General features: G+C 37.0%; 1 protein-coding gene across 1 annotated transcript in view; it reads right to left on the bottom strand.

Annotated features, from left to right (window-relative positions):
• AGMO (alkylglycerol monooxygenase) overlaps positions 1 to 24,185 on the bottom strand; it is a 190,213-nt gene that overhangs the window by 92,326 nt on the left and 73,702 nt on the right. Inside the window, exons 4-5 of the mRNA XM_081343001.1 lie at positions 5,248 to 5,351; positions 2,378 to 2,473 (exon numbers count right to left, since the gene is read on the bottom strand). Coding sequence (XP_081199127.1) covers positions 2,378 to 2,473; positions 5,248 to 5,351 — 200 coding nt within the window. The remainder of the gene's footprint in view (positions 1 to 2,377; positions 2,474 to 5,247; positions 5,352 to 24,185) is intronic.

Below are 24,185 nucleotides of genomic sequence, written 5' to 3'. Positions count from 1 at the left end.
TATTATTATTATTATTATTATTATTATTATTATTATTATTATATATGATGATGATGATGAACTATTTCCTATAAACAAACAGCCAATCAAGTTTAGGAGGCAAATCACTTTATTTATACTGATTAAACTGTTAGATAATGTATTTTTCTTCACATACTATTATACTTTCGTTTACCAAATTCAGATTGACTTACACACACTCACACCCTTAGAATATGAATCCATATTTGAGAGCATCTGGTGAGGAAACATAAAAATAAAAGCATGGTTTGCTTTTCTACTAAAGTTGTTGTGTTAATTCAAAATAACCGAGCCATGTATTTTTACAGATGGACTTGGTGGCCATACTTGCCATGTGAATTCTCTACAGGGGACCTGCGAACAGCAAAAACCCTAGGATATGTGCTTGTCTGCCTGCTTGCACACTTTGAAATATTCGGCAAACCCTGATTTATTCATCGCCAAATGTTTTCCTATCTGATTAGGCAGTTTTCTACTTCAGTAAGCGTGTAATATGGAGGTAGCCAAATTTCTACACTGAGGAGTGAAACAATAATATTTTTGGTTTGCAAGTAAAAACAAGCTAAAAGAACCAGCCTGTTGGGAACATAAAGGGATTCATGGGGGATTGAATTCTAATATAACTATATTCTGGGTATGAAGAAGTGAAGATTTAGGGTTCAAAACTGTTTAGAGAAGAAACACAAGGTCATATTTGTAATAAATTATCTTGAGAGCAGAGTACTGGCATCTGGTTTTTTTGTTCTTTTATTTCTAAACCCACATTTCTAAACCTATGAGTGAACTTGGTATATAATGCAACTATTTCACTTATGTTTGATAAGGGACTCTGCTTCCTATTGGACCTCAACTCAGATGGTCTTTCTGGTATGTCTGAATCAAGCAATCTAATTATGTCACATATGCCTGGAGCCCTGCATCCCTGAAGTAATCTCGTAGTCTCTATGAATACTGGCTTGGGATTATTCACGTGAAAGTTTTCATATGCTCAGAACTGCACACATAGATATTCATATGAATATCTACATTTAATACAAACCACTTTCAAATTTTAGATTATTACACAAGGGAAATATTCAAATTACAGGGAAGCTGATGCATGACTATTCAAAATAAAGCTCATATAATTCAATGTAACTTCAATAGGTCTATACACTCAAAGTTTTAAAATGAATATTAATCCATTGTCAGCATAAGGCATGAATAATAGGGAGGCATCCGTTAATGTCTGAATTCAATCCGATACCCTCCAGCTGTGCCAGATGTTGACTATCATACGCCCCAAGGATTATAAACATTGAACATTTAAACCAAAGACACTAATCTAGATTCTAATAAAGACTCTTAATTAATCTAATTAATCTATTTTAAAGAGTGTAATCAAGAAATACACATTAATAAGATCCATATTTGAGATTGATGAATTTAGCATTCTATATGGCAGCTTTCCTATTATAGAAAATAATTACCAGCAGAGCTGAAACAAATCCTTCTTTTCCCCACTACAATTTAATAAAGGACTCAAAACTATTTCCAGGTTTTAAATGTCATTATTTTAGCCTCATGTTTTGATGATTATGGTGGTAATGATGTATTTAACAGATATTAGGCAGGTTTTGAGCTGTCCTTTTAAGAGCTTATAAGGAAAGGACCACTATCTATAATACATGTTCTATATAAAAAATAAATAACAAATTGAAAATAGCAAATGCAATCATTCATGTTCAACAAGTGTATTAAAATATAAAAACACACTGCCATAAATTCAAGAAAATTCACATCCATATTTTGCCATATTAAAAATACTTGAAATAAAGCATATTTTAAAAAGAGAAAGAAAGGAAGCCAATGGCAAAATTGATTCATTGTTTATAAATGCATTATAAATGCGGTCCTATTTTTCTTAAAATATTTAAGATATAAAAAATAGAGATGCTGTTTTAAACCTATTATAAAGTGAAGACATATAGTATTATACTAAAAGAACATTGTTTTTGCTTGCTACGGTTTAAAATACTTTGGATAGTGAGATGGGCAGCATGTAAATTAAACAAACAAATATTTTTTAAGACAACTGAGATAATGGATAATGAGATTGGCAGCACATAAAGTAAACAAAACAAACAAATATGACAACAGGAACCAAGTGCCTTTGGGCTTCTTATAAATTGAGTATATCATGGAGAAAAAATTGAGAACTGAATATATAGTAGAGAATAAAAAATAAAAATAAGCTTGTGCTTCCTTTCAAATGAGTCATAAAAATAATTTTCTAATACAATAAATCAGCTTCACATAGGATTTCAAGACATTGATGCAATTTGGCTGCTCAGACATTGTCAAATGTCTAAATTACCTCTGTATGTATCCAGAACTGGTAAAGGAGATTAAACTGGAGATGAACAGCGAATACTGAAGGTGGGATGCAAAAAGCCATTGGAAGGTAAAATACCTTTAAAAAAAGAGAATAATAATGACCAAAATATTTTTTTTTAAATCAAAATTTGTCAAGTAAGGAATTTAAGAAATTAAATAACGTAATTTCATCAATCTATTATCCTCTAAGTCCACTGGACTAAAATTTTATTTTTCTAAGCCAAAATCAAGCTGGGGAAGGTTGGATTCCATTGTGCAACTCTCTGTGTTGTGGGTGTAAAGTTAGCTGCAAAATCATGATACGTCTCAGGCAATATGTACAGAAAGAGCCAGATAACAGAAAACTCTTGGCATCCAATGATAGTCTAATACTGTGAAATATGTTTCTTTGAAATCTAGTAGCGATAAAGATGAGAAAATAACAAAATGGGTTGCCATGTTTTATTATTTTAAATTTTTAAACTATTTTCCTTGTTGCTCTTTTGATATGGAACACCTTACTAGTCAGAATGATGAATTCCTAAAGGAGCAATACTTTCCATACAACTCATGTGCCTCCATTTAATTATCATTAAGAAAGAATCTGAAAACCTTCAGGCCAAAAACATTAGCAGTGTAATCCAACAAAGGCTTATATAACTATGTGTATTTATATAAAGCATTTTAAGAGAAGAATTTGGAACAGTTATTATCAGGGAAATAGAAAATTATGAACTGACAGCATATAGCCTTTTCCAAAGCAACAAAGAAAGATTATGAGAAGCTGATTATTTTCCATTTTGGCATCACAAAAAAAATTATTGAAACAGAACAAGCAGCGTAAAATACTTTTGTTTCTCTACTGAGTCAATCTGAAAATAGAAACCAATTGCTTCACTGGAGACCACAGACTTTCATAATGCCACACAAATTAGAATGTTTGGTCTCATTCTGAAACAAGTTCTTATATAAACATGTCCTAATTCCATAGTTAATAAACTCTCATATCTACAAGAACAACTCATTTTAATTAAGAGAAAAACTTCACCCACATAATCTGCTTGCTTCTTAATTTATTTATGAGTTTGGTTCCAATTGTCAATGATGCTAAACAGTGTAGACTGTTCATTTTATTAGCTATTATATTAGCACATTTTTGTAATACTTATTTAAATTTATATAAATCTAAATGACAGAGCTTTTAGGAAGATGTTGGTGAAATATATCAAAAAACAAAAACAAATTTAAATTTAAATTTAAATGCATTGTCTGAAAGCCTTTACAGCATTGTGGAAATAACTCACAGTAAAAACAGTAGAGAATTATGTTCAAGGAAGTAGGCATAATATAAGGTGAGATAGTTTGCAACTCCATTTTAAAGTTATTTTCAATGAACCTATTTCCATATTTCCTACTGTTTACTAATAAACTATGTTTTGACTTTTAAAATTGTGACTATTCCATTCTAAAGGCTTCGTTATCATCAGTCAGCAAGTTGACTACTACCTCTGTGAAAACAGAAAATACTTCTTCACCCTCTTGTAGCTCTGGTTCAAATTACAGCATTAGTGTGAGAAGGAATAGTCATCAATGGCTGTCACAGTAAAATTGCCCTCATATCCACCATGGAGGTCATGGTGTATTTGATCATTTGACAAATTAACTGTCTTAAGGAAGGAAAGAAGCTAAACTGAGCAATAAACAGAGTCATTAAGGAAAAGAGCCCACTCTGAGTGGCTTGCAACAAGCCCATTTTATATTTTATATTTTTATAATTTAGAGGGAATATAATACAATCATTTTATTTTGGTACAATTCTCATCAGTTACAAATAAATATGTTAATACCCACTTTATTTTTTTAATGTATACATATAGTAAATTCCAACATTTCAAAATAAGTTATGTTCACTGTTTCTACTACCTTTGAATTAATAATGGTCAAATTATTCTTTTTTTTATTGGACACACTGGGTAAATGCTATTTCATGGTAATCTAGGGTTGGGTTTTTTATTTTTAGTGTAATAAATACCGTAAGGTAAAGTAAAGGTAAAGGTTCCCCCGCACATGCGTGCTAGTCGTTTCTGACTCTAGGGGCCAGTGCTCATCTCCTTTTCAAAGCCGAAGAGCCAGCGCTTGTCCGAGGACATCTCCGTGGTCATGTGGCCGGCATGACTAGACGCCAAAGGCGCACGGAACGCTGTTACCTTCCCACCATAGTGGTCCCTATTTTTCTACTTGCATTTTTACGTGCTTTCGAACTGCTAGGTTGGCAGAAGCTGGGACGAGTAACAGGCGCTCACTCTGTTACGCGGCACTCGGGATTCGACCTGCCAAACTGCCGACCTTCTGATCGACAAGCTCAGCATCCTAACCCACTGAGCCACTGCGTCCCTCCAATAAATACCATAGAGACAGACAAATAATATATTAGAATGTCTTACAAGCAGATAATATACCTAAGGAGTTACATTTTTGAAATTTATTTTTAAACCATGTCTCATTAAAATGAGTTTGAAAACAGAAACAATTTAAAAATCAGATCAGGACCACATTTTAATTTGATGCCCAAATGAACAGATGCATCATAATTTGATGCTAAACATATCTTCAACTGAAAATAAGTTCCATTTGAATAATGCTTCTACTCAGAATATCATTTCTTGAGTACACACAGAATGGCAGAAAAGTCATGTAGACTAAATCTTCATACATAAGGGCACTGCACATCTAGGTTTGTTGTATCTAAATACAAAAAATGTTCTAGTTCAATTTACAGATTGTTTATGGTTTCTAAAACTCTGAAAAATCTTTAATTGCTTTACTCCTTTTTTTTGTCTTTGACATGCACTACACACTGGACATACTCACCCATGATGCAAATTTTTGCAAAACAGATTGCCTTAATGCTGTGAATAAGTTATAATGTTCAGAACTATGATGTGTTTGATGTCCAGCCCATAAAAAATTAATCTCTGCAATAAAAGAAAAATATTTTGTGAACCATTCAATATTATGATGAAATTTATAGTTTTAAAATATACCCTTTCATGTACACAGAAATTCTGCATTTAGAAATATGCCTGATGCTTCAATCTATGGAAAGCATATGTAAAGTGTTGGTCCAATCAATATCCTAGCATTTACTTCTGAAAAAAAATACCTGACAGAATGCAGAGCATGTAGAATTCTTTCCAGAACTTCTTTCATAGCAGTAGGAGACATTTTATTTTCTTCTATGTAATAACATAGCATATTGCATCTGAGTACATGGATGTGCTTGTATTCAAGAGGAAACCCTTGCTTGAACTAACCCATTTCCATACTCAGTCTTTCCTTTGGCCAGCATTTCCTGCCATACCAAACGTTTGCTCTGTACTATTCAGTTTTTAGTTACTCTGCTGATGGAAAGACAGATGAACACATAGACATCCAAACCTATATACATAATTTATTTCCAACATTCTATTTAATTATATAATTGTCAGAAAATTGTTTATTTTTAACCTGGAAAAGAATATATAAAAAATAAATCTGTAAAGTAAAGACTCTAGCATTTTAACAGACCTGTATGTTTTTATAAGTACATTTGTTGTTAGCTGCGAAGTCGTGTCCAACCCATCGTGACCCTATGGACAATGTTCCTCCAGGCCTTCCTGTCCTCTACCATAGTCTGGAGTCCATTTAAGCTTACGCCTACTGCTTCAGTGACTCCATCCAGCCACCTCATTCTCTGTCGTCCTCTTCTTCTCTTGCCCTCAATCTTTCCCAGCATTAGGCTCTTCTCCAGTGAGTCCTTCCTTCTCATTAGGTGGCCAAAGTATTTGAGTTTTAGCTTTAGGATCTGGTCTTCTAAAGAGCAGTCAGGGTTGATCTCCTCTAGGACTGACCGGTTTGATTGCCTTGCAGTCCAAGGGACTCATAGGAGTCTTCTCCAGCACCACAGTTCAAAGGCCTCAATTCTTTGGCACTCAGTCTTTTTTATGGTCCAACTTTCACTGCCATACATTGCAACTGGGAAGACCATAGCCTTGACTATATGCACTTTTGTTGACAGGGTGATATCTCTGCTTTTTAGTGTGCTGTCTAGATTTGCCATGGCTTTCTTCCCCAGGAGCAAGTGTCTTTTAATTTCTTGGCTACAGTCCCCATCTGCAGTGATCTTGGAGCCCAGGAAAATAAAATTTGTCACTACCTCCATTTCTTCCCCATCTATTTGCCAGGAATTGAGAGGGCCGGATGCCATGATCTTGGTTTTCTTAATGTTAAGTTTCAACCCAAGTTTTGCACTCTCCTTCTTCACCCGCAACAAGAGGCTCTTTAGTTCTTCTTCACTTTCTGCCATTAGAGTGGTATCATCTGCATATCTTAGGTTGTTGATATTTCTTCCGGCAATCTTAATTCCAACTTTTGACTCATCTAGCCCTGCCTTTCATGATGTGCTCTGCACATAAGTTAAATAGGCAGGGTGACAGTATACAGCCTTGCCAGACTCCTTTCCCAATTTTGATCCAATCAGTGGTTCCATGTCCAGTTCTCACTGTTGCTTCTAGGCCCACGTATAGGTTTTTCAAGAGACAAATAAGATGGTCTGGATGACTTCCGGTGGTAACGCCACACGAATGGTGGCTTTTTTCAGCTGCCCGTCCTGAGGTTTCGTCAGAACCGCAGAGTCAGTGAAAGTCAGCTGTCCCGCAGCTTGTAAACCTCCCCCTCGGGAGAAGAAGGGGAGGTGAGCTTTCCTCGGGTAGAGGTAGAGCTCCCCTAGACCCCCAGAAATATCTGGGGGTTGGAGGGTGAGAGCTCCCTCAGAGCCCGAGGCTTTCTCCGAATCCAGGACGCCTTTGCTCTGAGCTGATGGGGCGAAGCTAGATGCCACATCCACATCTGCTGATTATAGCGATCTGTGATTGATTTGAAAGCAGACAGAGCTGATCAGGAGGAGATAAATTTGCAAGTATTTGGAACTTTAACTTGGGGAGTATTAATCTTCTCCATACCCTAATTTGATTTTGAAAGGGAAAAGATGGCGCCGGAATGTTTTTCTTTTGTTTTTTGAAAGAACAAAGCGTGAAAAAAGAGATATATTTTGTAACAAAATTTTGAATAACATATTGGATTTTTGTGTATTTGAGATTTTTTAAAGTTTTTAAAGATTTTTCTGGGACTTTATTTATCTTGAAGTGCAGAGGGAAAGTGAAAGCGATAAGGGAAAGTGAATTTTAACAAGCAGGAAAATGGCTTCAAGACGGCAGGGAATTCCTGTTGTTCCTAAAAGTTCAATTTCCTCTCCTGTAATACAGCCTGCAATGCAATCCACATCGAAGCCCAAATCTCCTCCACCTTCTCCCCCACCACCTGCATTTACACTTAAGGATTTGCAGGATGCTTTGAAGCTTCAAGCTCAACAAACAGCTCAACAAATAAAGGAGGAGATGGCTGATCTTTTTGAGAGTAAAAATAGAGAGATGAGAGAAGACATATTGCTTGCACTCCAAGGGTTGGCAACACACATTGAATGTTTAGATGATCGTGTGGATGAGGTTGTGGAAAATAGTGCAAAATTAGAAAGCAGAATTGCCACAGTTGAAAATAAAATTGATAGAACGGAGGATGAGGTGACTATCTCACAATATAGAGACATGGAATTTGCCTTGAGAATAAGAGGATTGAAAGAGAACCCACGTGAAGACTTGAAGGAGGAGGTAGCAAAAGATATACCTCCCGTTTTGAGATGTGATCCTGAGGAATTATCAAGAGAGGTGGATAAAATATTTAGGGTTAATTCTTGGATTGCGAGGCAGAAAATTTTACCTAGAGATGTGGTGATTTATTTTTCTAAGACAGGGGTGTCAAACTCAATTTCATTGAGGGCCGCATCAGCATTGCGGTTGCCCTCAAGGGACCGGGTGGGTATGGCCTGTGTGGGCGTGGCCTACTGGGTGGGCGTGGCTAGAGTGCATATGGCCTACTGGGTGGGCATGGCCAGCTCTACATCGTTCGCATCAAGGGTGCCTATGGGGCCTGGGCAGGATTGGGACAGATCTGAGGGTCTCTGGCAGAAGGAGGGTCTCTGGGCCGGGGCCAAGGCAGTGGGGGCCATTCCCTCACTGTTTCCAGGATGGCTTCGCGGGCCACATGAAAGCACTTCGCGGGCCAGATCTGGCCCCCGGGCCCTGTGTTTGACATGTCTGTTCTAAGAGGTCACTCCGAAATGCAATTATCCAGGCCTTTTATCAACAGTGATTTCAAATGGCAGGTCAGGATATTATAATTTTAAAAGAAATACCTCCAAAAATTTTGAGAAAGAGAAAAGATTTTGGTTTCCTGTCTGAAGAGCTTAAAAATCGACAGATTCAGTTCAGATGGGAGATACCTATCGAAATGCTGGTGAATTATGCAGGGACACGATATCGACTTAACACGATTTCAAAGGCAAAAGATTTTTATATTCATGTCCTGAAAGCAGGTTCACCACCATCTCCACGACTTGGGAGAAAAGAAGAAAAGTTGGAAGATAAACAGCAAACTGAAGGAGCAATGTCATTGGTTGCTGGAGAGGCACAGCAGGCTGAGTCTACTGAACAGTTTTTGGTGTTAAAGGATGATCCAAGGGAGCAGAGAATGACACGGGCTGCATATAAACGTAAAGAAAAGGAGCAATTGAAACAGAAGATAGATTCTGGTTCTACAATACAAGGCCCTATTACTACTGAGGCGGTGGGAGGAGCAAGACCAAAGAGACCAACTGAGGATCTTCAGGCATTGTTCTATAGGCTTCAGGTCGCAAAGAATGACGACAAAGTTCCTGACTTGGAATGTTAATGGCCTGAATTCACCACAAAAAAGAAAGAAAGTATTTCATTACCTGAAGCAACATAAAAATGATATTGTTTGCTTATAAGAAACTCATATTTGTGCGAAAGATCAAAGGTATTTGATTAATTCCCAACTGGGATTACATTTTATTGCATCTGCTCCAGATAAAAAGAGTGGAGTGGTTATCTACTCAAGAAAAGACTTACCAGTTAGATTAATTGAGACTGATATACAAGGAAGATATGTTATGCACCTAATCAACAGCAAAGGAAGTTTTATAAGCTTTTACATGACAAAATAACTCAATTGGATTATAAACCTGTTATTATGATGGGTGACTGGAATGGTGTTTTGGACTCATGTAAGGATAAGGAGGGATCTTTTAAAAATACCCCTAATCATTCTAAACTGCCTAAAGCCTTTTTTGATTTGAAAGATGATTTGGAATTAAGAGATATTTGGCGGAAGCAAAATTTGGAGGACAGAGACTTTACCTTCTTTTCAGACAGGCATCAATCGTTTTCCAGAATTGATTTTTTTTAATTACTAATGATCTTTTTTCTAGGGTTAAAAAGGTCAAGATTTTTTCCAGAACACTATCGGATCATAGTCCGGTATGGATGGAGTTGTTTAATGAAGATGGGATTAGAAGATCTTGGAGATTGAATGAAAATTTATTTAGATATGATGAGTTCTCAGAGAAATGTGGGGAACATTTGAAAGATTTTTTTGCTTTGAATATGCATAAAGGTACTTCGATTGAAATGGTTTGGGATGCTAGTAAAGCTTATATGAGAGGGGTTTTGATTTATATGCATAATAGACATAGGCGTAAGCAGATGCAAAAATGTAAAGAGTTGGAAGAAGAAATTAAGTTGAAAGAGAAAGCTCTTATTTTGAACCCATTAAATAAGAGAGTAAGGGATTCAATAAATTTGCTGAAAGAGTGATTTAATATGTTAATGGCGGATCAGGTTGCAACTAACTTGCGGTATGTGAAACATAATACTTTTTATAATGCAAATAAACCTGGTAGGTGGTTAGCTTATCAATTAAGGAAAAAACAGAAATTACGCACTATAGAGAAAATAGAATATAAGGGTAAAGAGGTTTATCAACAAAATTTGATTAAAAAGGTTTTTTTAGATTTTTATGCAAATTTATATGCTAGTGAGAATACACAAGCTTTAGATATAGATAAGTATTTACAGGAAGCACATATTCCTACGCTCTCAAATGAGCAATGGGAGGAGATGAATCGATTAATCACTTCTGAGGAAATCATTTCAGCAATTAAACAGTTAAAATTGGGTAAGGCTCCTGGTACAGATGGGTTATCAGCAACTTATTATAAATTATTATTTGCAGAGATGGTAGAACCGTTAACGGAATTATTTAACAATATCCAGGCTGGAGGGGTGGTGCCTCTGTCCTGGAGAAGGGCTTTTATAATCGCTGATTCCAAAGGAGGAGCAAGGTCCCACTCAACCAAAGAATTATAGACCTATATCGCTTTTAAATATAGATTATAAGATTTTTGCAAAAATATTGGCAAATAGATTAATGCAGGTTTTGAAACAAATGATTCACAGTGATCAGTCTGGATTTATAACTGGAAGACATATGAAATATAATGTAAGACAAATTGTAAATTTAATAGAGTATTTGGATAAGAACAACCAAGTCCCTGCGGCACTGATATTTTTAGATGCTGAAAAAGCGTTTGATCAATTGAATTGGCAATTTTTATTGAAAGTTGTTGATAAGATGAATTTTGGGGATACATTTTTGCAATCTATTAAGGCTATATATCAACAACAATTGGCACAAATTATAATCAATGGGGGATTAACAGATGCATTTAAAATTGAAAAAGGTACAAGACAGGGATGCCCCCTTTCACCACTGTTGTTTGTTTTAACATTGGAGATTTTATTGATTAAAATTCGTGTATCAACTAAAATAAGGGGAATAAAAATAAAGCAGAATGATGATAGGTTAAGAGCATTTGCGGATGACTTGGTTGTTACACTATCTCAACCGACTCAATCGGTTACAGATTTAATGGAAATTATAACTCAATATGGGAAAGTTTCTGGTTTTAAGATAAATAATTATAAGAGTAAAATATTATCTAAAATATGACTATGAATGAAAAAGAAAAGTTAGTAAAACTAACGGGTTTTGAAATAGTGAAAAAGGTTAAATATTTGGGAGTATATATTTCAGCTTCAAATGTGAAATTATATAAGAACAACTATGAGATATTATGGCAAAAAGTACAAAAGGAGTTAGATAGTTGGAAAAAATTACAATTATCTCTGTTGGGGAGAATTGCAGCTGTTAAAATGTGCAGAATTTGAGTTTCTTTTTTTTCCAAACGATACCTATATTGAAAAAGGATGCGAATTTGGATGAGTGGCAAAAGGGTATTAATAAATTTATTTGGGTAGGCAAAAGACCCGAGAGTTAAATTTAAGATTTTACAAGATGTACGGGAAAGAGGAGGACTTAAAGTGCCTAATTTGAAATTATATTATGATGCAGTTGTTTTATCAGCGGTTAGTGACTGGCTTAATTTAACAAATGAAAGATTACTTTACCTTGAGGGATGGGTGGCATGCATATTTAGTTTATGATAAAAAAGTGGATAAGGCATTTAAATCTCACATTTTAAGAAGCGCCTTATTGTGCATATGTAAAAAAATATTATTATAAGTTAAATTATAAAATACCAATTTGGGGGATTCCCGGGCATGCGATAGAGGGTGTATCTGTGGGTGTGAGTTTGGATATGACTTTATATAAGGAGTTACTTAGATGGATAGGGAATGGTTGGCAATTAAAATCATTAGGTGAGTTAAAACAAGAAAATATCATACAGTCTTGGTTTCAATATACTCAATTGCAAACGAGGTGGAAGATAGATCAGAAAATTGGTATTACATTAACTGATGAAAATTTGGTAAAACAAAGATCAAAACCGAGTGCATATAAAGAGAATATACAATGCTTTAATAGAATTGGATTCTGAAACAGAATTAATTAAAGATTGTATGATAACGTGGGCTCAAAATATTCAAGAACCAATTTCATTGGATACATGGGAGGTAATTTGGGTTAGAAATGTGAAATTTACCCAGGCTCAAAATTTAAGAGAAAACTTTTATAAAATGTTTTATAGATGGCATTTGGATCCCAAAAAATTGTCCTGCATGTATCCTAACGTACAGCCCAAATGTTGGAGATGTGGTAATTTGGATGCTACCTATTATCATATATGGTGGACTTGTAGAAATGTTAAAGTTTTTTGGATTAAAATTTGGTGGAATATTCAAAAGATTTTTAAGAGAAAGATAAAATTTTCTCTACAATTGTTTTTATTGGGTATTGTTATAGATTGTGATACTAAAGAAACAAATTTGATGTTGAATTTGATAACAGCAGCACGGTTATTGGTGGGACAATATTGGAAGAAACATAGTTTGCCTACTATAGAAGATTGGTCACTTCAGGTGTCAAATTTGGCAAAAATGGCTAAGATTTCTGCTTATTTGAAGGATCATTCACAAGAAAGATACATTTCGGTCTGGAGAAGATGGATAGATTATATTCAGAACAAATAGGGGACTAAAAAGTTTCATCTAGCTTATGAATAAATTATAGAATGATATTATTAATATTAGTTTGTTTTTATGGTATTTTTATTAGTTTTTATTATATTTTATTATTATTTTTATTATTAGTATTGTTTAATAATATGGATATTATTTTGTTTTTATGTTATTATTATGTTTACTTTTATCTTGTTTGTGTTTATGTTAAAGGGGAGTTAAAGTGCGTTAGGAACTTGGTTACATATATAGTTGGTTAATGTTATTTAGATTTTGATTGTTATTTTTGTAACCCTGTATTCAGTTCTGGGAAGTGGGGGAGGGGGAGGGGGGTGGTTTTGGGATTGGGGTTTGTATTGTAACTTTTATAAAACTTTTTAATAAAAAAAATATGGTCTGGTACACCCATCTCTTTAAGAACTTGCCACAGTTTGTTATGATCCACACAATCAAAGGCTTTAGCATAGTCAATGAAGCAGAAGTAGATGTTTTTCTGGAACTCTCTAGCTTTCTCCATGATCCAGCGTATGTTGGCAATTTGATCTATAGTTCCTCTGCCTCTTCGAAATCCTGCCTGTACTTCTGGTAGTTCTCGATCCACATACTGCTGGAGTCTAGCTTGTAGGATTTTAAGCATAACTTTCCTAGCATGAGAAATGAGTGCAATGGTGCGATAGTTTGAACATTCTTTGGGAGTGCCTTTCTTTGGAATTGGAATGTAAACTGATCTTTTCCAATCCTGTGGCCACTGTTGAGTTTTCCAAATTTGCTGGCAAATTGAGTGTAGCACTTTTACTGCATCGTCTTTTAAGATTTTGAATAGCTCAGCTGGAATACTGTCAGAGGAACTAGAGATCAAATTGCCAACATACACTGGATCATGAAGAAAACTAGAGAGTTCCAGAAAAACATCTACTTCTGCTTCTTTGACTATGCTAAAGCCTTTGATTGTGTGGATCATAACAAACTGTGGCAAGTTCTTAAAGAGATGGGTATACCAGACCATCTTATTTGTCTCTTGAGAAACCTATATGTGGGCCAAGAAGCAACAGTGAGAACTGGACACGGAAGCACTGATTGGTTCAAAATTGGGAAAGGAGTCTGGCAAGGCTATATACTGTCACCCTGCCTATTTAACTTATATGCACACTTCACATTCTAGGATGTCTGGCTCGAGGTCAGTGACCACCTCATTGTGATTATCAGGGACATTAAGCTCATTCTTGTATAGTTCTTCTGTGTAATTTTGCCACCTCTTCTTAATCTCTTCTGCCTCTGTTAGGTCCCTGCCATTTTGGTCCTTTATCATGCCCATTTTTGCATGAAACGTTCCCTTCATCACTCCAATTTTCTTGAAAAGATCTCTGGTCCTCCCTATTCTATTGTTTTCTTCTATTTCTTTGCACTGTTCATTTAAGAAGGCATTCTTATCTCTTCTAGCTATTCTCTGGAATTCTGCATTCAATTGGGTGTATCTTTCTTTTTCTCCCTTGCCTTTTGCTTCTCTCCTTTCCTCAGCTATTTGCAAAGCTTCCTCAGACAGCCATTTTGCTTTCTTGCATTTCTTTTTCTTTGGGATAGTTTTGGTTGCTACCTCTTATAGAATATTGTGAACCTCTGTCCATAGTTCTTCAGGCACTCTGTCTATCAGATTTAATTCCTTAAATCTATTTGTCACCTCTACTCTATATTCAACAGGGATATGATTTAGTTCATACCTGAGCGGCCTAGTGCTTTTCCCTACTTTCTTCAGTTTAAGCCGAAATTTTGCAACAAGAAGCTCATGGTCTGAGCCACAGTCAGCTCCTGGTCTTGTTTTTACTGACTGTATAGAGCTTCTCCATCTTTGGCTGCAGATCATATAGACAATCTGATTTCTTTGTTGACCGTCTGGTGATGTCCATGTGTAAAGCCTCTCTTGTGTTGTTGTAAAAGAGTGTTTGCTATGACCATCGTATTCTCTTGACAAAATTCTATCAGCCTGTGCCCTGCTTCATTTTGTGCTCCAAGGCCAAACTTGTCTGTTATTCTGGTTATCTTTTGGCTTCCTACTTTAGCATTCCAATCCCCCATGATGATAAGGACATCATTTTTGGGTGTTAGTTCTATAAGGTGCTGTAGGGCTTCATAGAACCGGTCAATTTCATCCTCTTCAGCACCGGTGGTTGGGGCATAGACTTGGACTACTGTGATATTGAATGGTTTGCCTTGAATTCGAACTGAGATCATTCTGTCATTTTGAGGATTGTATCCCAGTATTGCTTTTCCTACTCTTTTATTGACTATGAAGGCTACTCCATTTCTTCTGAGGGATTCTTGCCTCCAGTAGTATACCTGATGGTCATCTCAATTAAATTCACCCATTCCTGTCCATTTTAGTTCGCTGATACCTAAGATGTCGATGTTCAGCCTTGTCATCTCTTGTTTGACCACATCCAGCTTTCCTTGATTCATGGATCTTACATTCCTGGTTCCTATGGAGAAAAAATCTTTACAGCATCGGACTTTCCTTTCACCACCAGACACATCCACAGCTAAGCGTTCTTTCGGCTTTGGCCCAGTCGCTTCATTCTTTCTGTCGCTACTAGTACTAGCCCTCTGCTCTTCCCCAGTAGCATATTGGACGCCTTCCGACCTGAGGGGCTCATCTTCCAGCATCATATCGTATTGCCTTTTGGTACTGTTCATGGCGTTTTCATGGCAAAGATACTGGGTTGCCATTTCCTTCTCCAATGGATCACGTTTTGTCAGAACTCTCTGCTATGACCTTTCCGTCTTGGGTGGCCCTGCACGGCATAGCTCATAGCTTCATTGAATTACGCAAGCCCCTTTGCCATGACAAGGCAGTAATCCATGAAGGGATTTATAAGTACATATTTAAGGCGCTTACTTGTCCCAGCTTCTGCCAACCTAGCAGTTCGAAAGCACGTAAAAATGCAAGTAGAAAAATAGGAACCACCGCAGTGGGAAGGTAACAGCGTTCCGTGCGCCTTTGGCGTCTAGTCATGCCGGCCACATGACCACGGAGACGTCCTCGGACAAGCGCTGGCTCTTCGGCTTTGAAACGGAGATGAGCACCGGCCCCTAGAGTCGGAAACGACTAGCACGCATGTGCGGGGGAACCTTTACCTTTACCTTTTATTTAAATTTAAAAGTAACTATGAAATAAAGAAATCTATGTTGCTTATTCACTGAAATTTCTTTTACATACTCTTTAGGTTTAGGTAGATTCATTCATACATTCCTTTGAAGTTAAATGTTTCATGTTTTATGCTTTACTGCAGAAAAATCAGGTGGTTTTTTCTTCTTCTCCTATTCAGGAAGTCCAAAACAATCTCTGAATTCTTCAATTTGGCACAGAATACAAGAACCTTTCATTGATTTTTAAAAAAAAATGGTAAATAAATGGGACTTGTCAAAAATTGATTGTCTGATTGAAAATTTAAATTTAATGTAAAGAAGGCTTTTATGACAGATTTAAGTCACAGAAAGGTGAACCTATATTATTGGTGGCAAGCAATTAATTTGGTCCTGTCAGTTTTTGTTTGTTTGTTTTGCATCTCAGATTTTTTTACAGATTTTTTTGTAATTTGTCACAGATGATGCCATTGTTCAGAACAAAAAGAACTACAGAAAGACTTGAGTCAAGATTTCAAGGGAAGGTTTGGTTAAGTATACAGTAGCAAACATGCACTTGTCCAGGTAACTTATCTATTTAATCTTCTCTCAAGATAACAGTAACATGTTCCCAGCAATTTTAAAATATACCACTAATCTTCCTCAATAATAGGAAAGGTTTACAGAGGTCCACATGTGAGTGAGTTGCTTAAAATATTGGCATAACCAGCTTTTCTCAAGAGGCCCTGCGGTTCTGTGAGAGGTCACAGAAGGAGTTCCTTGAGAGATCGTGACTGGAAAAAATAAAAACATTGGCTTTTTTGAACTTTGTATGTAGATAATCATAATTTGTGGACAGGGCATAAAAAGACCTGAAAAGTACTTCATGGGTAAAATTAGTTTAGCAGTTCTTCCAGAGTAATAAAGGCTAAATTAAGCACTTTCTATGTGATGAGATTCAGTCTATTCTTACTGAGTTCATTTCCTCTGAAGGAAAAAAGAGTAGTCTTTCATGTCACCTAGTGTATCCCTTTAGTCCAGAAAAATATGCATTAGACAACCAATTGAAACTTCTTGACTTGGACCCATACCCAAAATGTCAAGTTTTTTAAGAGGCTGTTCTGTTCCAGCCTATGTGAATCCTTGTTAACTCACAAGGACAAACCCCTCTTCCAACAAGTAGGCTGGAAACGCAGGAAAAACAAACCCCTTTTAATAATATTTACAGACCTGCAAAATATCTCCAAAGCAAAGACAAACAAAATATGATTCAAACGGAGAATTGTCCAAAGGCACACAGAACACAATTCAAACAAAGAATTGTTCACAGGCAAGGCAATCAGAACATGATCCCATGAAATTTGAGTCCTTTGCAAATGGTTGTCTTCTGCAACCAGCACTGCACACACCTTCCCTTTTTATTAAGCGTGGCTTCTCAATGCTTCTCCTTCACCCTTGGAGTTGCCCCATTGCCTCCCTTTGTCCTGCTTTTGTTGCCTGTCAGCATTTGCAAGCGTCTAAGATGTCTTCCAGTTGTGAGTCCTCAGCATCTGACTCAGCTTCCCAGGATAGTTGGGTCTCAGCCTGAACACAAGTGGAAGGGCCAGGCTCTTCATCAGATTGTAAGTCCTGGAGTTCATCAGAGCCTTCATCTGACTCTGATGGGTCTCCAGGCCCCTCCTCCTCCTCTCCTGATTCCCCAGACTCAGCTGCCGAGTCCACTGGCTGGCACCAAATCACAACAGAGGCCTCTGTAGTATATTTTTTCCTCATTCCAAACAAATTTTTATACAAAGTACCTTTTGTGCATAGAAATGTGTTTATGCTAACCTGTTTACTGTTTAACTTTTGAAGATATTAGTAAGGGTAATTAGTCAGAAACTTGATATTTGACTACATATTTATATTCTCAGATAAAGTCACTAAGGCAATCTTGTACATCCAGGTGTGTTATCACTTGCACCACAGAATGTTCCATTTTAGTATTGCTTCTTTAATGAAAATACGGTTTGCCCTGAATTAGTGAGGTTTTTATAAGCAAATTGATCATAGACATTTCAGTGAATGGTTAACATCTGCTCAGATATGACTACTTCCATTATATATTGATTATCTATGTCACTTAGTCTCATCTCTACCTCCATCTCTGTGTAATGTATTAATTCCTCATTTTATTTATTTTTCATTTTGTAGTTATATTTTCTTTTGGTGTTTGATAATAATTCAGTAAGTAAAATATATAAAGTGTCATGGTTCCATCAAAGCCTGAGGAGGAGGAGGAGGAGGAGATAGAGCAGGGGATGGTGCAGGGGGATGGTGCAGTCTATATGGCTCAGGAGGACAAGGCAGTCCCAGTCCATCAGACCTCAGAAAAGTAGACAGGAAAGAAGAAAGGGCCCAAGCTGATCAAGGAAGTGGGTAGGAGACAGAAAGGGCAGGCAGCAGAGCAGAGGAGCTCTGGAGCTCTGGAATGAGCAAATGCTTCCTCTGGCCAATTCCAAGTGCGAAGAATGGAAAGATGGCAGAGTCAGCAAAGTGCAACCTACTCGAGGGTGCCCCAACCCTGCTCATGAGGTTCACCCGGAGAGTAACATTTAAGGAGACGCTATGAGGAGGGGCTTTTGCCAGGAACAAGTGTTTGTCTTTGGATTACACTCCCTTGGCTGTGACTCAAACTCCTTTGCTTTAAAGATTGCTTCTGCCTTGTTTTGAGAACTGTTCTTGGTTTACCCTAGCCCTGAAAATCCTCCCTTCAGATCTGCCTTGCCTTGGATCCCATCTTGTTTCGAGAAGTGCTCTTGGCCTTTTGGTTTGAACTGTGCCCTTGTTTGTGAATTGTGTTTGTCCTGTGTTTCACTGTGCCCTTTAGAAAACTGTTCCTTGTCATGGAATTTTGTCTTCCTCTGAGAACTGCCCTTGCTTTCTCTCTGGACTTGTGCCTTGTGGACTTGGAGGATGCTTTATGAGCTGTTCCTTAGGGGACTGAAAGTGGAGCCTGACTGGTCCATTGAGGATCATTTGTTTAACCCTTTCCAAGAACTCTCTTGAGGCCTGCCTAGTCTTGCCTGTCTGGCTCATAACATATGTAAACAGATAGATGAATGAATGAATGAACCTTTATTGTCAAAGTACAACCATGTATACATTGAGATTGGCTGAGCCTCCCTTTGTGCCCCCCCTCACAACTCACAGTGACAACAAACCCACCATCTTGTTACACCATATGAGCTAATTGCACAACACACCGGCCTCGCAAGTCAATTATACATAAAATTATAAAATTATTTCCCATTCAAAAGCCTGACAGCCCATGGATAGAAACTATTCTTCAGCCTGTTGGTACGGCTGGCTATACTCCTGTATCTCCAACCCGATGGTAGGAGAGTAAAGAGGTACCGACCAGGGTGTGAGTCATCCCTGAGAATTTTTCTCACTCTTCCATGGCAGCAAACCCTGGCGATGTCATCCAGTGGTGTCAGGGGACAGCCCACAATGTTTTGTGCTGTGCTCACCACCCTCTGTAATACTTTCCTATCCACGGCTGTCAGTATAAATAAATAAATTTCATACTGGGAAATAAAGACAACATTGGCAGATAAAATTTTTAGAGAGAGATACAATCCTGGCAATCCCTCACCCACTTTTTATACTTTACTGTTATACCAGATAAACTTCAAGCGTGAAAAGTCCTCTTAAGGTCCAACAATTCTACCTGAACTTGTGTTCCTAGTTTTGCCTATTTGGCAGCAACCCTGCACTTTACACAAGCCTAGAAATGCTTATGAAATGCTGATTAACACTTTATGGCCACCATTCCTATATTTTCACTCAGGAGAAGGGAAAGGAGACACAAGCTAGCCCAGAGATTTCCAGACATGGCTGGCTAAGAAATTTTGGAAGCTGAAGTCCATAAGCTTAAAGTTGCCAGGTTTGGAGATCCCTGCTTTATCCCAACACATGCATATTGTTCTTTATCTCACTTCGATATCCAATATCAATAGCCACTTATTATTGCCATTTATTTAAAGAAGGTCTAAGATCACTATTTTATAAATCTTGAATATGTGAATACATGTTTGGCAAACTCAACTAAAATGACTAACTGTTTCAAGTTTGACAGATGTACAGCCTTAGAGGTGTGAGAAAGCCTTAAGAACATCACTGACTGAAGATGATTGGTGACTCCAGATTTTGCCTTGTTATATTTATAAGTTTTGATGAGTAGTTTAAATAAAGCCTATGATGATAATATTAAAATTGACTAGACAGGAGCCCGGGGTAACCCCTTTCTACAATAATGCAAACATGCCGTTAAACTGAGATACATTTGCTATATGATATTCTAAAAATTAATACAACAGTATTCTCTGCCAAAACCACATTGAGAGCATAGTGCTTAATACCAAAATTTAAATCTGTTAAATGAAATGCATTAAAACATCTTAAGACCAAGATATTGGACAAATTTCAAACTATTGTAAAGATAGATATTAATGTTGATAACCAGCAAATGATAACCTGTTAGAGGAAACAATTTAATCATCCATAACTGCATGAAGATCTCACAATCTATACAGCTAGATCTCCCTGCCACTGATTTAAACCTGGAAAACAATCCCTAATACCCACTCTAAGAGATTTTTTAAAAAATAACAACAAAATCTTTTGTTCAAGTATACAGTATTCTTAAATTTCAATATTTAAGAAAAACAAAATAACTTAATCCACCCTTCATAATTAGTTCATTAGGGACTAAGTTATTCATTCAAACTACAATAGTGCACAATAATTTACATTTTAAATACTTCCTAGGAATATGGCAGAAGCTAAATGAGCAAACTAAAACAAAACATCTAAAAAGTGTGGAGGTTAAAGATCTGTCTCTTCAGTTGTTTTAAAAGCATATACTTCCTATCACAAACTGTGTGTAACATAAGCCTCAATTCAATGAGATACAGCTGTACAAATATAATACTGTAACTGAATCTTGCTTTTTTCCCCTTCATTTTTTTATATTGTGAAAAGTTCAAGGAAAAGAATCTATGATGATTTTCCATTCTGCTCTTATTCACGTGAGGGTCAAAAGTGAAGGTTAAATGATATTCAGAAAGAATTACTAATAATCCTTTTTATTACTTAACTGTATTCAATTAATCCAGCAAAACAACAACAAATTATGTTCTTCATTTTAAATACATTAAACAGTCAGCTGGGAAAATTAGTGTGTTTAAAAATCCCAGTATGAAAGGCTATGCACAGGTGGGAATGTGCTATATATGAGTTTGAGTTCCAACTGCTGTAATGTTTTCCACTATTAATTTAGAAAACAAATGATTAGTTAAAATATACAGCAAAAAAATCACTAATATATTTTGTTTCAATCAAACAACACATTAACTATTTCATACAATAGACATGTCCACTGAGTTTGATTTGATTCATTTTAAATTATTAAAAAAAGCAGCTAGCTTTAACTGGGCTAAAAAATCTTTCTAACCAAAGTTAAATTTTTAATTTTGATTTTATTACACAAATGGCAATCTTCCAGGCAAAATTAATTTTCAAATTCTGCACATTTATTGGTTACTTTAAGGATATTTTGCATATCAAAACATTGTTGTTTGATAACTTGATTAAAATATACACCACAGCAGACTTTGCTTTCTATCCCAACCTTAATATAAATATTAGAAGAATATAATTTTCAAATGAGATGAATAAAATACAGCATGGTTTTATTTCAGAATCTTTATTTAATCCAATCTGTCAGATGTCAAATATTTCCACTATTTTTGAAGTAAAAAATTTGTATAGTATTCATGTTATGATTGCTTAATGAATCTGACTTCCCCATTGAATTTGCTTGTCATCACAAAAGGTGATCACATGATCCCACGACACTCCAGCCTTCATAAATACAAGTCAGTTGCCAAGCATCCAAATTTTGATCATGTGACCACGGGGATGTTAAAATGGCCATTAAATGTGAAAAATGGTCATAAGTCACTTTTTTCAGTTTCAACTTTGCATAGTCACTAAATGAATGGTTGGAACTGCAGGATTAGGTCCACATAGGTAGTTGACATCGATTTGTTTGCACATTATCAAAATAAATTGAGCAATAAAGGCAGAACCTGTGGTGTTGGCATGGAACAGTTTCACAAAAAAGCCTTCTGCTAAATATTATGCACATGAGAAAAATTGACCATTATTGGCGAATACTCAACATAGCCATTATGTCTGCACTCAAGATATTGCTCTCAAAATTCCAAATAATCTTTGTGAAACAAAACAATTATTCTAATAGACATTATACAGTAAAAGACAATCCCTCTAAAACAGGGGTGTCAAACTCGCAATGTCACTTGACGTGTTGTGATGTATCACAACTTTTTTTCCATTGCCGGCAATGGGGTGGGCACAGTTTCAGCATGACGCATCCAGCCCGTGGGCTGGCAGTTTGACACCCCTGCTCTAAAAAGTTTAGAAAGATCAATTAGATCCAAATAAAGATACTAATACACAGTGACTGGGATTGTGAAATAATATTTTTATCAGCTATGCTCTTGTCAGTTCCAATGCATCTCCAGGACACAAACCAATGGGTACCTTTTTGCCAATATGGTAAGACACACATTTGTTTTGAGAACAATAAGAGTTATTGTTTAATTTTTTTCCGGTTCGCGCACACGGTGCTTCTGGACGTTCAGGGACAGTCTGTCTCCTGCCGTCTGTTTCTTTCTTCTTTGGAGGACCCTGAAAAGGGTCAAAAATCACCCTGGAGGGGTGACTACTGAGAGGAGGACTTCCCTGCAAACGCAGAAGGGCGGCAGCCCTCCGCTGGAATCTGGAATCATCTCCTTTGGCCCAAAGAAGAGACCAGCCATAAAGATGGCTGATCACTAAGCCGTTCCCTACCGAAAGCCAAAAATACTACCTAGCACTACGAAGCAATCTAGAGGACCTGGGTGAGCTTTTACCTTTCCTATTCCCTTAAAAATCTTCCTGTGGGACTTTTCTGAAAATTTTCTTCCTCATTTTTTGAGAAAACGGTGAATATCTACTTTGGGAACAAAGCTTAAAGCCTCAAAGTTACTTTTGTTGTTGTTGTTAGTTGCGAAGTCGTGTCCGACCCATCGCGACCCTATGGACAATGTTCCTCCAGGCCTTCCTGTCCTCTACCATCTTCTGGAGTCCATTTAAGCTCACGCCTACTGCTTCAGTGACTCCATCCAGCCACCTCATTCTCTGTCGTCCCCTTCTTCTCTTGCCCTCAACCTTTCCCAGCATTAGGCTCTATTCCAGTGAGTCCTTCCTTCTCATTAGGTGGCCAAAGTATTTGAGTTTTAGCTTCAGGATCTGGCCTTCTAAAGAGCAGTCAGGGTTGATCTCCTCTAGGACTGACCGGTTTGATCGCCTTGCAGTCCAAGGAACTCGCAGGAGTCTTCTCCAGCACCATAGTTCAAAGGCTTCAATTCTTTGGCGCTCAGCCTTTCTTATGGTCCAGCTTTCACTGCCATACATTGCAACTGGGAAGACCATAGCCTTGACTATACGCACTTTTGTTGACAGGGTGATGTCTCTGCTTTTTAGAGTGCTGTCTAGATTTGCCATGGCTTTCCTCCCAAGGAGCAAGCGTCTTTTAATTTCTTGGCTACAGTCCCCATCTGCAGTGATCTTGCAGCCCAGGAAAATAAAATCTGTCACTACCTCCATTTCTTCCCCATCTATTTGCCAGGAATTGAGAGGGCCGGATGCCATGATCTTGGTTTTCTTAATGTTTAGTTTCAACCCAGGTTTTGCACTCTCCTTCTTCACTCGCAACAAGAGGCTCTTTAGTTCCTCTTCACTTTCTGCCATTAGAGTGGTATCATCTGTATATCTTAGGTTGTTGATGTTTCTTCCAGCAATCTTAATTCCAACTTTTGATTCATCTAGCCCTGCCTTTCTCATGATGTGCTCTGCATATAAGTTAAATAGGCAAGGCGACAGTATACAGCCTTGCCGGACTCCTTTCCCAATTTTGAACCAATCAGTGGTTCCGTGTCCAGTTCTCACTGTTGCTTCTTGGCCCGCATATAGGTTTCTCAAGAGACAAATAAGATGGTCTGGTATGCCCATCTCTTTAAGGACTTGCCACAGTTTGTTATGATCCACACAATCAAAGGCTTTAGCATAGTCAATGAAGCAGAAGTAGATGTTTTTCTGGAACTCTCTAGCTTTCTCCATGATCCAGCGTATGTTAGCAATTTGATCTCT

Source organism: Vipera berus (genome assembly GCF_964194415.1).
Source record: "Vipera berus genome assembly, chromosome: Z".
Taxonomy (NCBI): Eukaryota; Metazoa; Chordata; class Lepidosauria; order Squamata; family Viperidae; genus Vipera; species Vipera berus.
Note: the sequence above shows the minus strand (reverse complement) of the source record. Positions and strands in the feature narration are given on the sequence as shown.